Source organism: Oreochromis aureus, linkage group 14 (genome assembly GCF_013358895.1).
Source record: "Oreochromis aureus strain Israel breed Guangdong linkage group 14, ZZ_aureus, whole genome shotgun sequence".
Lineage (NCBI taxonomy): Eukaryota > Metazoa > Chordata > Actinopteri > Cichliformes > Cichlidae > Oreochromis > Oreochromis aureus.
Genome location: NC_052955.1, coordinates 28,113,333 through 28,128,071, shown reverse-complemented (window position 1 = coordinate 28,128,071; position 14,739 = coordinate 28,113,333). Strand labels below are relative to the sequence as shown.

The 14,739-nt window shown below is 40.5% G+C and overlaps 3 protein-coding genes across 7 annotated transcripts in view; 2 read left to right on the top strand and 1 right to left on the bottom strand.

The window, feature by feature from the left end:
• The first annotated feature begins 40 nt into the window (after nt 1–40).
• Nucleotides 41–2,242, top strand: dnaaf1 (dynein axonemal assembly factor 1). Its single transcript, XM_031752613.2, has 2 exons — nt 41–988; nt 1,078–2,242. Exons 1-2 carry the CDS (start codon nt 73–75, stop codon nt 1,941–1,943), a joined length of 1,782 nt encoding a protein of 593 aa, XP_031608473.1. The 5' UTR covers nt 41–72; the 3' UTR covers nt 1,944–2,242.
• A 146-nt stretch (nt 2,243–2,388) lies between these two features.
• On the bottom strand, nt 2,389–8,216 carry mffa (mitochondrial fission factor a). 3 transcript variants are annotated; one of them, XM_031752617.2, is made up of 8 exons: nt 7,997–8,216; nt 7,158–7,375; nt 6,111–6,280; nt 5,893–5,984; nt 4,876–5,037; nt 3,346–3,402; nt 3,053–3,137; nt 2,389–2,966 (listed from the first exon to the last, which is right to left on the bottom strand). In XM_031752617.2, exons 2-8 carry the CDS (start codon nt 7,369–7,371, stop codon nt 2,835–2,837), a joined length of 912 nt encoding a protein of 303 aa, XP_031608477.1. In that variant the 5' UTR covers nt 7,372–7,375; nt 7,997–8,216; the 3' UTR covers nt 2,389–2,834. The 3 variants fall into 3 exon arrangements, with proteins under 3 accessions (XP_031608477.1, XP_031608475.1, XP_031608476.1); XM_031752615.2 differs by lacking the exon at nt 4,876–5,037 and having other exon boundaries at nt 7,997–8,214; XM_031752616.2 differs by lacking the exons at nt 3,346–3,402; nt 4,876–5,037 and having other exon boundaries at nt 7,997–8,213.
• Nucleotides 8,217–8,871: 655 nt separating this feature from the next.
• megf6 (multiple EGF like domains 6) overlaps nt 8,872–14,739 on the top strand; it is a 60,938-nt gene continuing 55,070 nt past the window's right edge. For 2 of the 3 annotated variants that reach the window (XM_039598287.1, XM_039598285.1), the window contains exons 1-4: nt 8,872–9,162; nt 10,149–10,283; nt 10,547–10,656; nt 11,000–11,104. In XM_039598287.1, coding sequence (XP_039454221.1) covers nt 9,080–9,162; nt 10,149–10,283; nt 10,547–10,656; nt 11,000–11,104 — 433 coding nt within the window. In that variant the 5' untranslated portion in view covers nt 8,872–9,079. The remainder of the gene's footprint in view (nt 9,163–10,148; nt 10,284–10,546; nt 10,657–10,999; nt 11,105–14,739) is intronic. The other variant, XM_039598286.1, reaches the window with a different exon arrangement.

Genomic DNA, 14,739 nt, shown 5'->3' with positions numbered 1-14,739 from the left:
TAAGAAGTATTACATATTTCAGCCTATTTAATATAAATTTTGACGATATCCACTTCGGAAAATCAAGAAAGGATGGGAGATCAAGTGTTGGTAGCAACTGAAGTCGAAGGTGGGGATGCCCGAGAAAGTTCCGACAGCAGTGGAGCTCAAGAGGACCTTGGGAAAAAAGAGTTGCAAAGTTCACCTCAGGAGAAACATGAAAAACACTCAGGACCACGGATGACCAAGAAATTCCTAAGAGACCACTGTAAGCAGAACAAACTGTACATAACACCATGCCTTAATGACACACTGTATCTGCATTTCAAAGGTTTCTCCACCATTGAGAACTTAGAGGAGTACACAGGTCTGAAATGTCTCTGGCTGGAAAGCAATGGGCTCCAACGCATTGAGAACCTGGATGCTCAGACTGATCTGCGCTGCTTGTTCCTTCAGCAAAATCTCATATACAAGCTGGAAAACCTTGAGCCTCTGAAGAAACTCTGCACCCTGAATGTCTCCAACAACTACATACACATCATAGAGAACATCTCCTGCCTTCCTGACCTGAGTACTCTGCAGATTGCCCATAACAAGCTGGAAACCATTGGTGACATAGAGCATTTGAGTCAGTGTCTGAACATTAGTGTATTAGACCTCTCTCACAACCTGTTACACAACCCCGACATCCTCCCTGTGCTTGAGGCCATGCCAGAACTGCGTGTACTGAATCTAATGGGAAACGAGGTCGTGAAAAAAATCCCAAACTACAGAAAAAACATGATTGTACGCCTCAAGCAGCTCACGTTTCTTGACAATCGCCCTGTGTTTCCTAAAGACAGGGCGTGTGCTGAGTCGTGGGCAGTGGGAGGGCTGGAAGGGGAACGCCAGGAGAGGGAGCAGTGGGATACACGAGAGAGGAAGAAAATTCAGGAAAGCTTGGATGGAATGGCAATGATTCGGAAGAAGGCCCAGGAAAGACGCAGACTCAGAGAGTTACAGGATAAAGGTAATCAGCTTTCAGCTTTTACTACCATCATGTGTATACTAGGAGTAAATGTGGATGAATGTTTACACAGTATAATTGTTTCATTTCAGGGAAAACTGATGCTTCCTCTACTCCAGAAACTACTTGTGAGGAAAACAGTACCCAGATTTTAACTTCTTCACAAGGTGACAAGATACAAGCTTTTGTACAGGACAGCCTGGATGCCCACCCGTTCTTAGAGAAACAGTCAAAACAGGGACTTCTTGAAAATCAGCCAGCAAGTAAACATCTTGAGACCGAGCAGGCAGGTCAACTCCTGATGAGAGAGCAGTTAGATGAAGACACCCAGGACCATTCTCCGATACCACACACCGTAAGAGAAGAGAAAGGAAGGGAAAAGGTCCCAGCAGATGAGCAAGGCAGTACTGTAGGGCACATGTTCGAGACAGAAAAAGAAGAGAAACAAGAAAAACAGTCCACGAGAAATGAAGCAGAGAGAGAGCAGAGTAAAAACAAACAGCCTCCTCTTCCTGAAGCCGATGACAATGTACCGGTACATGGTCCTGGACCACGGATTACAGAGCTACAAGATGCAGAGCTGCTGGAAACCATTCACCTTCCTCCAGCAAGTCGCTCATTGCGTATTGATGAGTTGCCTGATTTAGAAGATGTGAACACAGAAGACTTTAACGCGGTGTTCTCTTGTAAGCAGGCCATTAAACCAAAAATAGAAGTCATATCAGGTGACAGCAACGAGGAAGCACCAGCTGGGATTCAGAGTGACAGCATCTCCACATCCGCTCCAGCTAAAAGCTTTTTGTTCCTAATGAGTGGCTGCGAAAAATCACCGGCTGTCTCTGGCAATTCTACATCGCTGGTGTATCCAGAGGATGAGGGTGCACCTTCCGACCCGCCAAACTCAAAAATAAACCGAACCTCCTCTCCACCACGCTGCTTGATCGAGGAGCTTGAGTAATACCTTGATGTCACTAAATTTGAAATATGAATTAAAATAGTAAACTGTAATTCAATCTGTAGCATATTTGTGATAGCCGTTTTGTCTGTGTGCTTGTCAGCTGTTATACTGTGAAAAGAAGAAATTCAGAACTGATTTGGTCGGTATTCTCATTACAGCAACATTTTATATAATTTTATTTCATTCAGGGTTTTTCCCAGACAACTGTGGTCCTTTGTGGTTTAATACAGTGCAATGAGTAAAACAATGCTAGCTTTTTTGTAACAGATATGTATAATTTTGGTTACTTCTGACCATTTCAAAAGCAAGTGTATCTATTTTGTTTGAGAAAATCCACCCAAATAAATACACCTGTAAATTTTAGGCTTTTTTCCTTGGGAGACATTTAACTCCTCTACAGGAAAAACTATGTTAATGTCTCAATAAAAATACAAGACAACACATGACTGGTACGGTTTTACTAAACTTTATTAGATTTGCCAGCCAAGTCACATATTACTCTCTCTCTCTCCAATAAGTATTCAGCATTACCACCATGGAGCTGCATGTCCCCACACTACAGCTCCTTATTTTTTTTGGGTGAACTATATACTGTGCCTCTGGATGAGGTCCGATTGACATGAACAAATATTTACAACAACTTAGCAATGGGCAGCAGAACTTGAGAATAAAAACAAAACACGAGAAAATGGAATAGATGGAACGAAATAAGAGTACAAAAATAAAACTGTACATGTTTAAATAAACAAAATCAAAATGTTGAGCCTATGTGCAACAGGCCTTGCACGTGCTAACATCTCCTCACACAGGGGTTAAGTGCAGTGAGCAGCTAACTCATAGGATAAAGGATAATACGTTCTGTCATGTGGATGGCGGAAACACAGGCCAGCTCTAACGTCGCAACCACACCCAAGTGTTGATGAGCCAGAAAGCGACGGTGACGGAGTACAGGATCATCTCTCGCTTTGTTCGCTCTTTGTTCTCTTCCTCCAAATGTTGGAGTCTCCGGTTCAACTTGATGAGCTATTGACGAATCAAAAAAAATTGTTTTATCAGTCTGGCCTCTTGCAACACACAAGACAGAATTCATTTCTTTATCATGAGCTAACCTGCCGTCGAAGTGTTGTTGCATCGACCACAGTCATGTCATCACCTGTCCCATCCAGAGAGGGTTCATATGTTGACAGTGCAAGCCTTAAAAAGAAAATGGCTAGTTTGAGAGTCACAAAATAACCAAGTCACAGCAGCACACTGCACATTCAAAAACAGGGAACAATTTGACAATGGCAATGTAATTTTTATAGATATTTGTGTCCATTTTTGTGACCCCTAATGATAACTCAAGGTAGGAAAAGATGAGGACAAGGAGATAGGAACAGAATGAAGTGCCAGGTGAAGTTACCTGGAATCATGCAGGGGGTTGGAGCTGGAAGCCGACCCCCCTCGCAGTGATGGTTTGCTAAGGGGTGGGGAAAGACAGAGTTGGGAAAAGGCGAAAGAGATATAGAGAAACCAACAATGTTGCATCCATGCACAAAACTTGGATGTCTTTAATGCACCTAGACTTTCTCTAATTTTATATTCTTTCTATTCCTTTTAAAAATTCTTATTTCCCTTAAGTGGTTTTCAGTGTCTTAAAACAAGTCACAACTTCATCACTTTAGTCTTCAAAGGGGGCAAAGAATGTGGGTAAGTGCTCTAAAAATACCTTTTTTAAGCATACAGAAAATATGAATTTGTGAGCAATATTTAGAAGATCCATTTTCACCTTTTTCTTTCCTTAAAAAGATAAACAATTAAAAGGTCAAACACTTGCAAAACTCCTTGGAAAGTTCAGTAATGAATCCATATGCTCTGCACAGCGCTTAACCCTGGAGTAACTGAAGTGTTGAACCTGAAGGTGAAATAAGTTGTCAGCACTACTTCACTTTCTCTTTAATACACCATCTCTGCATCTCTGAAGATTCAAATGACGATAAAACAAATTCCTCAATGTGAATTATTCCCTTTCTTACAAAGCAAACGTTTATGGTGTTTGAGAAGCCAAAGTTAGGGTTGGGCAATTGGACGAATATATCGACTATCGACGATAGACAGCCCATTGGCGATCGTTTTTACAAGGGCAATTTATTTATTTATTCGCCCATGAGTAAGTTTGCTAATAATGATGGAGCTAATAGAAGCAGTCAACAGGAAAAAAAATAGCACCCTCTTTCATCTGCGAGCAAATGCACCTTCCTCAGAGTGCGCCCAAATGCTTGTTGATGGAGCTGCAGAAGCTGGTGATAGCCTAGCATACTCAGCCGGATGGTGGACATGTACATGCTCATGCAAGTTAGTCGTGTTTGAGTACTTTGCTTGTTCGGACAGCCCTAATTTTTTTGGAAATTAGTTCATCCATGTTTGGACTTCTATGATGTAAACGCGCAAATCAGTCCGTGCATGATTATATTGCTCCGCCCGTCAAAAAGTCTGCGCATGCGCGAATATATCGGCCATCATCAATTATTGGACTGACGATGTACAATTCTTTACATATCACCCAACCCCAGTCAAAGTGCAACTCAAACAACTTGATTCAACCACTGGTGGAAGTGGCAGTTCAGAGCTTCAGTTTTTTATTCTTCAACTAATCAAGGAACTTAGAAACCTTTTCTACATTTTCTGGGATTAATACATGTGTTATTAATACAGTTAAAGGTTAAAAATGGTCACAAGATGCTTGAGACTACACAGCCTGTACCACATGATCCTCTCCCATTCCAAAACAAATGGTGCTTATGGGCAGAAATGAAAGTACATTTAATGCCATCTATCATGAAAATAGCTGTTGCATACTTTACGGCCTTTTTAAACCAATACCTATTCGGGCAATTCTTTTTTCAAAGCCTTTAAGCAAAAAAAAAAAAAGACCAGATGATTGGGAGGTCACCTGCGAGGGTTCTCATCCAAGACCTCCAGGACGTGCTGGTAGGCCCGACGTGTAGTGGACTGGATGAAAGATAAGACACCACTAGCGCTGTAGAGGTTGTGTTCTTCAGCCTCGGTGAGAGGGGGGCATGGGTGAGCAATGGCTGGGGGGGAAGGGGTTGCACTGCTCAGTGCCCACCATTAAGAGCAGCAAATTCAGTAGGGAAGGGAAGAACAAGACAAGAGAAAGTACAAGAGAAGGAGGAAGGAAAGGGATAGAAATAAGGAAAGGAAACTGTCCTCCACTGACTGTGCAAAACTAATATCAGAGTGAAAGTGAATAGGCAAAAAGCAGCAGCCAAAGACTGAACTTGCCGACCACACCGTGTTCTAACACATCTGGCAAGAAACAGGAATGCAAAAGGAGCTGATTTTATGTTTGATTAAGTGACTATTTTCTTGTTCACCATTCAGGCCAGACAAGGAACCTTGTTAACAGTACCAGTGTGCTGTGTTGCAGAAAGTGATCAGGACATGAAAAGGTGTTTTTTTTTTTTTTTTGGTTTTTTTTGTCCATGAACTGTGTAATATTTTTCTCAAATATTAAGCCTAATAATTTATATCAAAATAATAAAGTTGCCAAGCACTTGTAGTTTACACCAGGCCTTCAAACAAATACATGAAGCTACTAAAGCTTCAAATTTGAATCGCTTTGTATTAAAAACAGTCTGCTTCACTAGTTCCTGTCAGTGCTTCCCCAGCTCTTCCTGTCCTTCTGCGTAGAGGGGATAACAGTGTTCAAATTTGTAATTTATTTAAACTAATCAATTAATCTTTAAAGATTTCACAATTTGGAAATAATCTACCAATAAAAACATGTTGTTAATGTATTAAAAAGTTTCTGCATCAACACTGAGAGCAGCAAAAGCTCCTGACACAGTGGCTTACAATGCAAGTATGAAACCAAAAGAAAGATGCTGCATGCTTTACATGCACAAAGACGTAATAGCTGGTACCCAGTTAATGGACCCATACTCACGCTGAATCGTTGCGCATCAGTTGAGTGTTATGACGGACAGCCGCATTCTCGCTGGCTGAACGCTCCCTCCGTAAACGTCCCTGGGGCCGCAACTACAAGGAATAGCATTGACAACTGATTTTCAGGTTATGAGTTACACTAAGGACATTATCTTAATCAATGGGTGAATTGTACACAGTGTTCTCTGTAATAAAAAAGAATACTGATTTATCACTTACCACTTCCTCACTGTCTGGAGCCGCCCGCTGATCGTCTTCCATGAAGTCCAGGGGTCGCTCATTGAGGGTGAGGACTCTGGGTGGAGTTTTAAGTGATAATGTTTCCAGTGGTGTTGACTGGATGAGGTCCAAGTCTCTGGGTCTGGGGAATTGGGTGTCATCACTGCCTCCTGACAAATGAAATGTACTGTGAAACTAACCTATCACTTCTAACACTTTAACAGTATTAACAGTATGCTGTGCTTTTAATATAAAATTGAATGAATTATAATCAATTAGTTCACACCTATAGTGGAAAAAACAAAACAAATATCCCCTCAGCCATCCTACCTGTATGCATGTCAGCCCCTTCACAAAAAAGCAGTAAGTAACAGCTAAGTTGAGCTTAAAATTTGTGTTGCAGTGGTTTTTGCGCTCATTTTTTTTCTTTTGCATTTGAATGTCAAGCTTTGTTTTCCTTGTGTGAATGCACATCACTGTGCTGTGGTCATAGTTCAACAATGCTGAACTTTGACCACAGCACACCAGTGCTTCCTGAATGGTGTGCTTGAACTGTGCTTTACTCAATGCAGGGGGCAAACTGCTCATGTGTAGTGCAACTCAGTGGAAATAATGTGAGCAGTGGTACTGATGTCACATTATGTAAAACGTTCATGTGGTTCTCTGTGGTGAAGTGAAACACAGAGACACCTGCTGTAGTAGTTCCTGCCTCCCACTTTACACCCCTTTTCATTCTTTTTCTTTTTTAAATATTCATAACTCCTCATGTATGGCTGTGTTAACTGAGACTATTTCTAGAGCTGGGTATGTCTTAAGATATCAAAGATATCGCAGCTAGTGTGATCACATCACAAGATGGTTTGTAATTGTTACATTAAAAGTGAAATAGTTGGCAGTGAAACGGCATCTAGGAGCAAAGTCCTGAGGCACTGATAGAAGGAGTTCTATTATCTGTAAAAGACTGTGAGGAACTACCATAATGGTGAGTCACCAGTGATGTGCAGACATAGTGTGACATAAAGGACAGAAAACATACAGTATACTAACCAGCAACCACAATTCTCTCTGGGACTTGCATTATAACACTGTGCAGGACCTCCTGCGACCCCAAATTAGGGTCCTCATGGGCTGTTGGAGCCACTTTGAGCATCTCTGGGATGCGCATCCTTTGGCTTATTCCCTCGGTGTACTCCAGCTCATAGTGGATACGGTTAATTTCAGCTATATCAGCCGTTGGAGAGGGGAATGTTGCTCCGTTCATTTGGCTGTTCATCAACACAGAATTAACTGTTAGTTAAACAGAAAAAAATCCCAAAAGAAAGAGAACATGCTGATACCATAAGCCTTTGAGCTAAAATAGTTTTACTTCAGCCACACACTGAATAGCTATTGTTATGCAGTGTGCTGCTTCAGCTGCTAAACCTAGCTCACAAAACCAGAATATCTCCTCTAGGGACACAGTGATACTTATCGTGGTGGTGCTAACAGAGTAATGGAGAGGGGATTAAAGATAGAACAGGCTTGTGATGTTATCATAAGTTATCACATGGTGTATTCTGATTTTTTCAGAGTCACGCAAAAGTCGAACATTGACCTCAAAGCAAACAACATTGATTTTAACATTAAAGAACTGCTGGTCTCATTACAGAGTGTTTATTTTAAAGCCCTTAATGCTCACAAGATGCCAAGAAATGATTATCCAACTGAACTAGCATAAGAAATATCTAATACATTAGCCATATAACAACATTCAGAAACTGTTATCCACAAACATTTGCGGAAATACGTTGCATTCCAGCAAACAGGTTAGCTTCGGGAAATGAAATTGACAGAAAACACTTTAGCTTAGCGCCATTTCAAGCTAGCACGTTAGCCATATTTCTTACCGTTTAGTCTGTTGCCACGGGCCGTTGTTTCGTCGAAGAACTTATTCAGAAATTTTTTGACGGAACGAACCTGCAGTCGGAAAGGTAAAGCTCAGTTTCAAGTGTTTTAGGTATTACAGGTGAATTAGCTGTTAAGCATCTCTATGTTGTGAGAGAGGACCTTCCTCTCTTCCTGCTTCTTCCTCTGTCTGCACGCTAAACAGGAAGTGGCGTAATTCTGGGGGAAGTTATGTCATTAGTACCAAGCGCTGAAATTAAAAGCAGAGAAAAAACTTGTTCAAATTTAATTTATATTCTGGACATATGTGCAAACAGTACAGCCTAAAATAATATAATTTGTCTTACTTGTTAGTTTATTGTAGCTTACCATTTAAATAGCCTGTATTTAAATATTCTACATGCTTTCAGAAATGACTGTAGGTCACCATAGTAGGTGTTTTATCTATTTTTTTTTATTTTTATTGTGGCTTATTTAATTTGGCAAAGAATTCAACTTTACGAAATGCAATAACATAATTTATCTACACTGAATGTTTATTGATCTGCTTTATTGTATTCAGTAGAGCTTAATATATATAAAACTGTTGAAAGTACACCCTAAACTACATTTTCCTTAGATATCATTTTAAATTCAGATTTGGAAGTGTAATTTTTACAAAATTAAATCAGTTTTTATTTTTATTTTATATGCACATCGAACCATTTAAAAACATCCGAATAATTTAAGAGCATTTGTCGATATAGCGTTTTGATGAAACTACATATTTTGTCTTATAAGCAAAGCTGGTTGTATTACTGATGAGTGCACATGTCAGTGTTGCCGGAGGTTTGGAGAGATGGCCCCACAGTCACTGTGGGTGGTGCCTTTCCTCGGAGCCATTCAAAGGCAGCCTTTGACATGAGACAGTTGCCCCTCTGCGTAACAAGTAAACGGGATATCAGGGATACCATTGCAGGATAAACAAAAGTCGTGAGTCATGTTTAAAGGAGGACTTTCATAAATGTCAGGATGCTCTTCATTTAACAGGCACAGAGGCTGCGCCGATTGAGTACTTCTGACCGTGGTTGTAACTGGCTGAAATTATGTTCCCACATATTTTTATTTTGTGCGTAATAATATTTGGCACTATGAATATCGCGTCATCTTTGGAGCTGCAGCTTGGCATGTAAGTAACGTGTTTTGGGTTTGTTTGTTCTTTTGTTTGTTTGTTTTTTGTTTTTTACATCGTTTCCACTGCTTTCCGTTTGCACTTTGAGCACACACTTGAATAAATGATTAGGTGAATGAGAAAGATTTGATGCTTTTAAATATGACAGAAGCAGCGTGCGTTAGACTGGATTTTTAAAAGAGAGATTCTGAGTTTAAACTCTGTTGAACTTTTGATTTCACCATTTATAATTCTCACTTTAGCTGATCTCTGTGTTTTTCTGCTCAATGACCACTAGGAGTCTCTCTTTCGGGTCCCCTCGTGCATGCGTGTCCGCTGTTTTTGTAGCGCGGATGTAACGTGCATCTGCATAATAACTTCCAAAGGAATGCGCTTTTCTTTGGACTGTACTTGAGGGTTTTGAATTTAAATAGACTGTGGAGGACATGATTGAAGGAACCGGCTTTCATTTCCAGAGAAGAAGAATATTTCCTCTAATTAACTTCAGGTTGCCCTATATTGAAGCCAGATGGTTTGAGGAGGAGGACACCTATGGATAGTTTACCTGCACTCACAACATAAACAGATGCAGGCTCCTTAAATAGAAGCTTACACAGTTTAAGATTTGAGGCTTTTTCACATCAGTTCAAAACAATACACTTGCACTTTATTTTGTAGATTTACATTGTAACAATTAAAATGTGGTTGTTTATCTAGTGGTAAAGGCAGTAGACTGTGATAATGTCTAATAGTAAATCATATGAACATGTAGAACATGTATATATATTACATGTATACTACTAATTACAGTATGGTATCAGCTTTGCAGCAGGCTTACATCACAATTAAAATAACTGTTGTCTACCCCTCAACACAGTCACCTACCAACAAATAGACAGAAAAATACCAATAAATCACTGTTTACTGAAAGTCATCTGAAAAACAGATTTTTTCCCCCAGTTTTTGCCATTTTGTAATAGAAGCTATGTGTTTTTCATGCCCAGGCCAAATGTTTGTGCTGACCAGGAGATGTCCATGGTAGGGAGGCGTCAACCTTGCGTCCAGGCTTTTACCCGCATGGTGAAGGTGTGGAAGCAGGGATGCACAAGCCACAAATGGTGTATGGGTGTTGAGAGGAGGTAAATGCAGACTTTTAAAATTCGGTTTGCCAGTGGCGACCTCCCCGATAATTGCTGGGGATGACTTCTGTTCACATGAGCTGTGGCTGAGAGTTGTAATGTTCATTCTCCTGATTCACTAATTAGTATTACTACAGTTATTAAGCCAATTGGCTTTTGCATCTAAAAAGAAAAAAATTGTTTAATGATGTGTTAAAAATCTTTTATAAACTCAACACCTTATAATGTAATGACCTGAAAACTGTGAAATCTCCCCTCCTCAGGACAGCGTACTACACAGTTTACAGGCAAGCGTACAGTGTGGATTTGCACACAGTCTACAGGTGCTGCCCTGGCTGGATTCAGAAGGGTGAAGAGAGAGGTTGTCTGCACAGTGAGTAATTCCATTTCACTTACATCTGTATCAGATGGAGCTACTTTCGATACTGCTGTGAAGTTGCACTTGAAACAATAACTGAACCCGGAAACAGCCTGTTGTCTAAACCAGCAATGGGCAATTAATTTCCCCAAGAAGCCACATGAGAAACTAGGACTGTTGTGGAGTGCTGCACCAATAAGCTGAACTCAACAGTCTCAGTTTCTCATGTGGCCCCATCGGAAAATTAATTGCCCACTGCTGGTCAAGACAAATACACACAGACAGATTTGCCTGTATATGCAGAAGTGCACATATAACTTGGATATATCAGCAGCGTTATGCTATGTGATACCTTCAGGAGTTTGCAGTGCCAATATGTGCTTCAATGGAGGGAGATGTGCTGAGACTGGAGACCAAATATGTCATTGTCCACTGGGCTTCAAAGGCACGCGATGTCAGTATGGTGAGTATTCAGCATCCCAGAAGATGAAAACTAAAGATTTTGCCAATTTATTCAATTGAAAATAAGTAACTGAAGTATGCAGGTAATTCAAAATAGCCAAACATATGTTTGGGAGCCAGCAAACACACTTACTGTATGTATATTCAGGGTCCAGTTCAGACTTTATGTGTTCATTCTGCTAAAGCAGAATGAGCCTGTATTGTAGCTGTGATTGGATGGGGCTGCTCTGTGGGGGCTTTGGCTAGTTAAAGGTGGAAGAAGTGGGGTTTTTTTGGAGAAATGTTTTTTCTTTGAAGGCAAGAGCCTGGAGTGCTGTGGCTAACCCAGCTGAGCTTCCTCTCTATAAAAACTGCTCATTAATGAGACTGTCTTCAGTCCTTATTTTATATGACAGAAAAACTAAAACAAAAAATCTAGAGAAATAGAAATTTGGTTTCATCTACCAATATTTCCCCATGGTTGAACATTTCTTTAATGCATTGGATTAATTGATATGTTTGTTGAGTATTCTTTAAGGTTGGATAGTTTGGAAATAGGGATATTTCCAGTTTAGAAGCCAATGTGAACTTGCATGTCACTCTGTTATCAGCGTGCTTCTTGCACGGTATAACATGAGGCAGCCAGCTGATGGTTAGCATATACTTACATGTACAAACAGTTTCCTGTACAAGGTCTCTTTCAGCTGAACAGCTGTTTGCCAGATCACTGCTCAGAGAAAGGACAGTGAACATTTGACAGGGACCAACCTTTCACTCCCTTCCAGTCTTTTTACTAAGCAAACCAGACACTTGCTGCAACCTATAAATTACTGCGGAGATACAAAGGCAGCATGTGTGATCTTAGCGGTAGCCTACCAGAAGGTGAATAACTCTATTTGCTAAAATGTGGATTCCTTTAAAATCCATCTAAGCAGTATTTATTACTTAAATTGCATTTAAATAATTCAAAATAACTTAGAGATATGAATTGTTGGAGATAAGGACTTCTACACAAATAAATAAACTGGACATAATCAAATTGGGCTCAAAACCCCCAAAATCTCAGCCTTTGAGTTCTTAATGAACTGCAACTGAGCAACCTGGCATCTGTCACAAATAAACAGTGAACATCTGAAGTAAAGCAGAGTTAACCCCTTATTGTTCTTCTTGTCTCTGACCATCGTCTTGTTGCCATCATTGTCTATTCGTTCCGCTCGTTGCAGTCTAAGTAACTCTAGTTTTTGTACGTGTGCTTGTTGCTGTTTTGGAGGAGTCCATAGAGAATGGTGAGCGGAAGATATTTAGTTTCTAGCCCCCCCACATGCTCACAGACACGCAAACATGCAGGCACACACACACAGAAGCTTTGCTGTTAGATTTCCCGGGAGAAGGGGCCTGCCAGAGGTGTAACACAGTCCTTCCTCTTGCTAAGATGTTTTCACACAAGCCTGTTGTTGTTTGTTAGAGGCAGCGCTCACGTTTGTTTTCACACGGGTTCTTTGGTTTTCACACATCTAAGTGATAGATTGGAAACAGAGATGTTATAATCAGGACTTTCATCCTCTCTCTTTCACGTCCTCTTTGGGAACGCACGTCTTGCTCTTCTCTTTCTCAAAAACACTTTTCCTTCTCTCGTCTCGTGAGACAGATTTATCCACAGTCTTCTGCCAGAAACATTATGCGTCGAGAGAGTCAGCCAAGCTTCTGTGTTCAGCCAGGTTCCTTCCCTCGCAACCTCTGCCTGACGCGGCATCAAAGACACGCACTAGTCATTCTGATTTGTGTGGGTTTAAGCAAATTACTATCGTTATTAACCTGCCTTCTTTATTAGATTCGTATCATGAGATTTCACATTTCAAAATGGCACTTTTTTTTCTTTCCTGTGTGAGATTCGAGTATGATTTAGAACAAATAGGAACAGTAAAGAAGAAGGAATGCTGACCTCTTTCGTTTTACCTCAGAGTCATAAGTTAAAGGTAGCTGTCGTGAGCTTTGGTCGTGAAGATGTTTCGCAAGACTTCAGTAGACTTATAGTCTATCCCTCGTGTCTGAATCCTTTGCCATGTGCGTTTAATCCTGCTGCATGTAATTTTTCTGGTGTTTGTCAGTTTGTACATTGACCAGTCTTTCAGTATCTATATTATGTTATGCACCTGCACTGGAGGCCAACATACTGCATGAGAACAGCTGCTCTGTCAGATAAATAAATCTCAGTTTTTAAAAAAATGTACAAACTGCTTTCTTTTCACTCAGAATTAGTGGGTTTTTTTTAAGTCAGTAGTGCTTGTTGATAAAATCAGGGCTTCACCTTGGACAAATTACAACACTGTTATTGATTGCAGCATGGCAGCAACTTTAACCCACATTTTGGCAACTTTACTCCTGTGGCGTTTTTACGCTACAACTCTCATCAGATTGCTACGAGCCTCAAAAACCAGCACGAACTGAGTTTTGATGTAACAGAAAAAGAGAAAGGATTCTCAGTATTTTCAAAGAAAGCACAGTGAATATTTCAGATTGTGTGGTGGAGCTGGGCACTCTGAAACTTTTGTGATGGAACGTATTGCTTATATGTTAATGGGAGTTCTTCTCTTAAGGTGCAAAATACATCGAGGAGAATATTTAAATCTAGCACATAAACTGATTTGCTAATGTCTGTGACACATAATTTACTTGTCTTAATTTTTGCGCTTTATATTGAAATTAAGTGATACCACTTGAGTTCAGAAAACGTTTTCAGCTGTAAATCTAACCACATGTATGAGCGCTATTTGGGGATTGCACTCACTGCTCTTTTGCCCCATTTAGTAAATGTGGCGCTAAGAGACTAACTTAAGGGGAGTTGGTACTACAGGTAAGGAAGGAAAGCGTGAATGTGAGCGAATATTACACTCCCAGGAAAATAAACAGAAGACTTTTCTGTGATTTCAACCTAAAAAGGTAATCATATTTCAGTATTTTGTTTACAGTTGCTAAAAACAGTTTGCAAACCTGGCTTCCTTGGACTGCTCGTAACAAACAACTTCCTGTCACTATTAATCCTGTCACTATTTCTTAAGATATAAAACAAAGTGCGTTGTGAGGACAAAGGATGTGTCAGCCTTGCCTTTTCACCACAGCAGATTTAGACTTCAAAAGAGGCAAAATGTACACTGAGAAAAAGCCAAACATTCTGCCTCTGGTTTTAGTTCAAGTTACAATCCAGGCACTGCTCCCCCTCACCTCTTTTCAGCACTCATCACTGACTCAGTTTCTTGAACTGTTACTTTCTTTGGTGCTCTGGCCAAGTCGTGGTGGTAGAACCCACTGTGTGTTGTGCGGGCCAGCTGACCACCTGCTTCTCATTTCTGATGTGAGACAGTAGGCATCATCCAAGGAAATCTATGTCAGCCACTGACACCAAGGCCGGGGTGTTGACACTGGGAGGTCATAAACAGCCTGCATTTTGCCCGAAGCATGTGTTGAGACTCTGGAGCCGGCTATGTAATAGTTCTATTTATCCCTGCTTGTGAATGCCACGCTGTCTCACTCTGTTAAGCCTTGGATTAGGCTTTGCTTTGGTTAGATTGGTGCATGTGTCTGTATAAAATTAAGAGACCGTGGGCACATAACAGCGTGAGGACAGAAACCATCTGGTCCTCACTAAAGAAGCATTGG

Excerpts from the sequence above, each read along its gene's own strand:
- dnaaf1 (XM_031752613.2), top strand. The coding sequence starts at position 73 with ATGGGAGATCAAGTGTTGGTAGCAACTGAAGTCGAAGGTGGGGATGCC. Across the intron at positions 989-1,077 it reads CAGAGAGTTACAGGATAAAG|GGAAAACTGATGCTTCCTCT; the intron begins GTAATCAGCTTT and ends GTTTCATTTCAG.
- mffa (XM_031752617.2), bottom strand. The coding sequence starts at position 7,371 with ATGAACGGAGCAACATTCCCCTCTCCAACGGCTGATATAGCTGAAATT. Across the intron at positions 3,403-4,875 it reads TTGGATGAGAACCCTCGCAG|CAAACCATCACTGCGAGGGG; the intron begins GTGACCTCCCAA and ends CCCACCCCTTAG. Across the intron at positions 3,138-3,345 it reads AACCCCCTGCATGATTCCAG|GCTTGCACTGTCAACATATG; the intron begins GTAACTTCACCT and ends TTTCTTTTTAAG.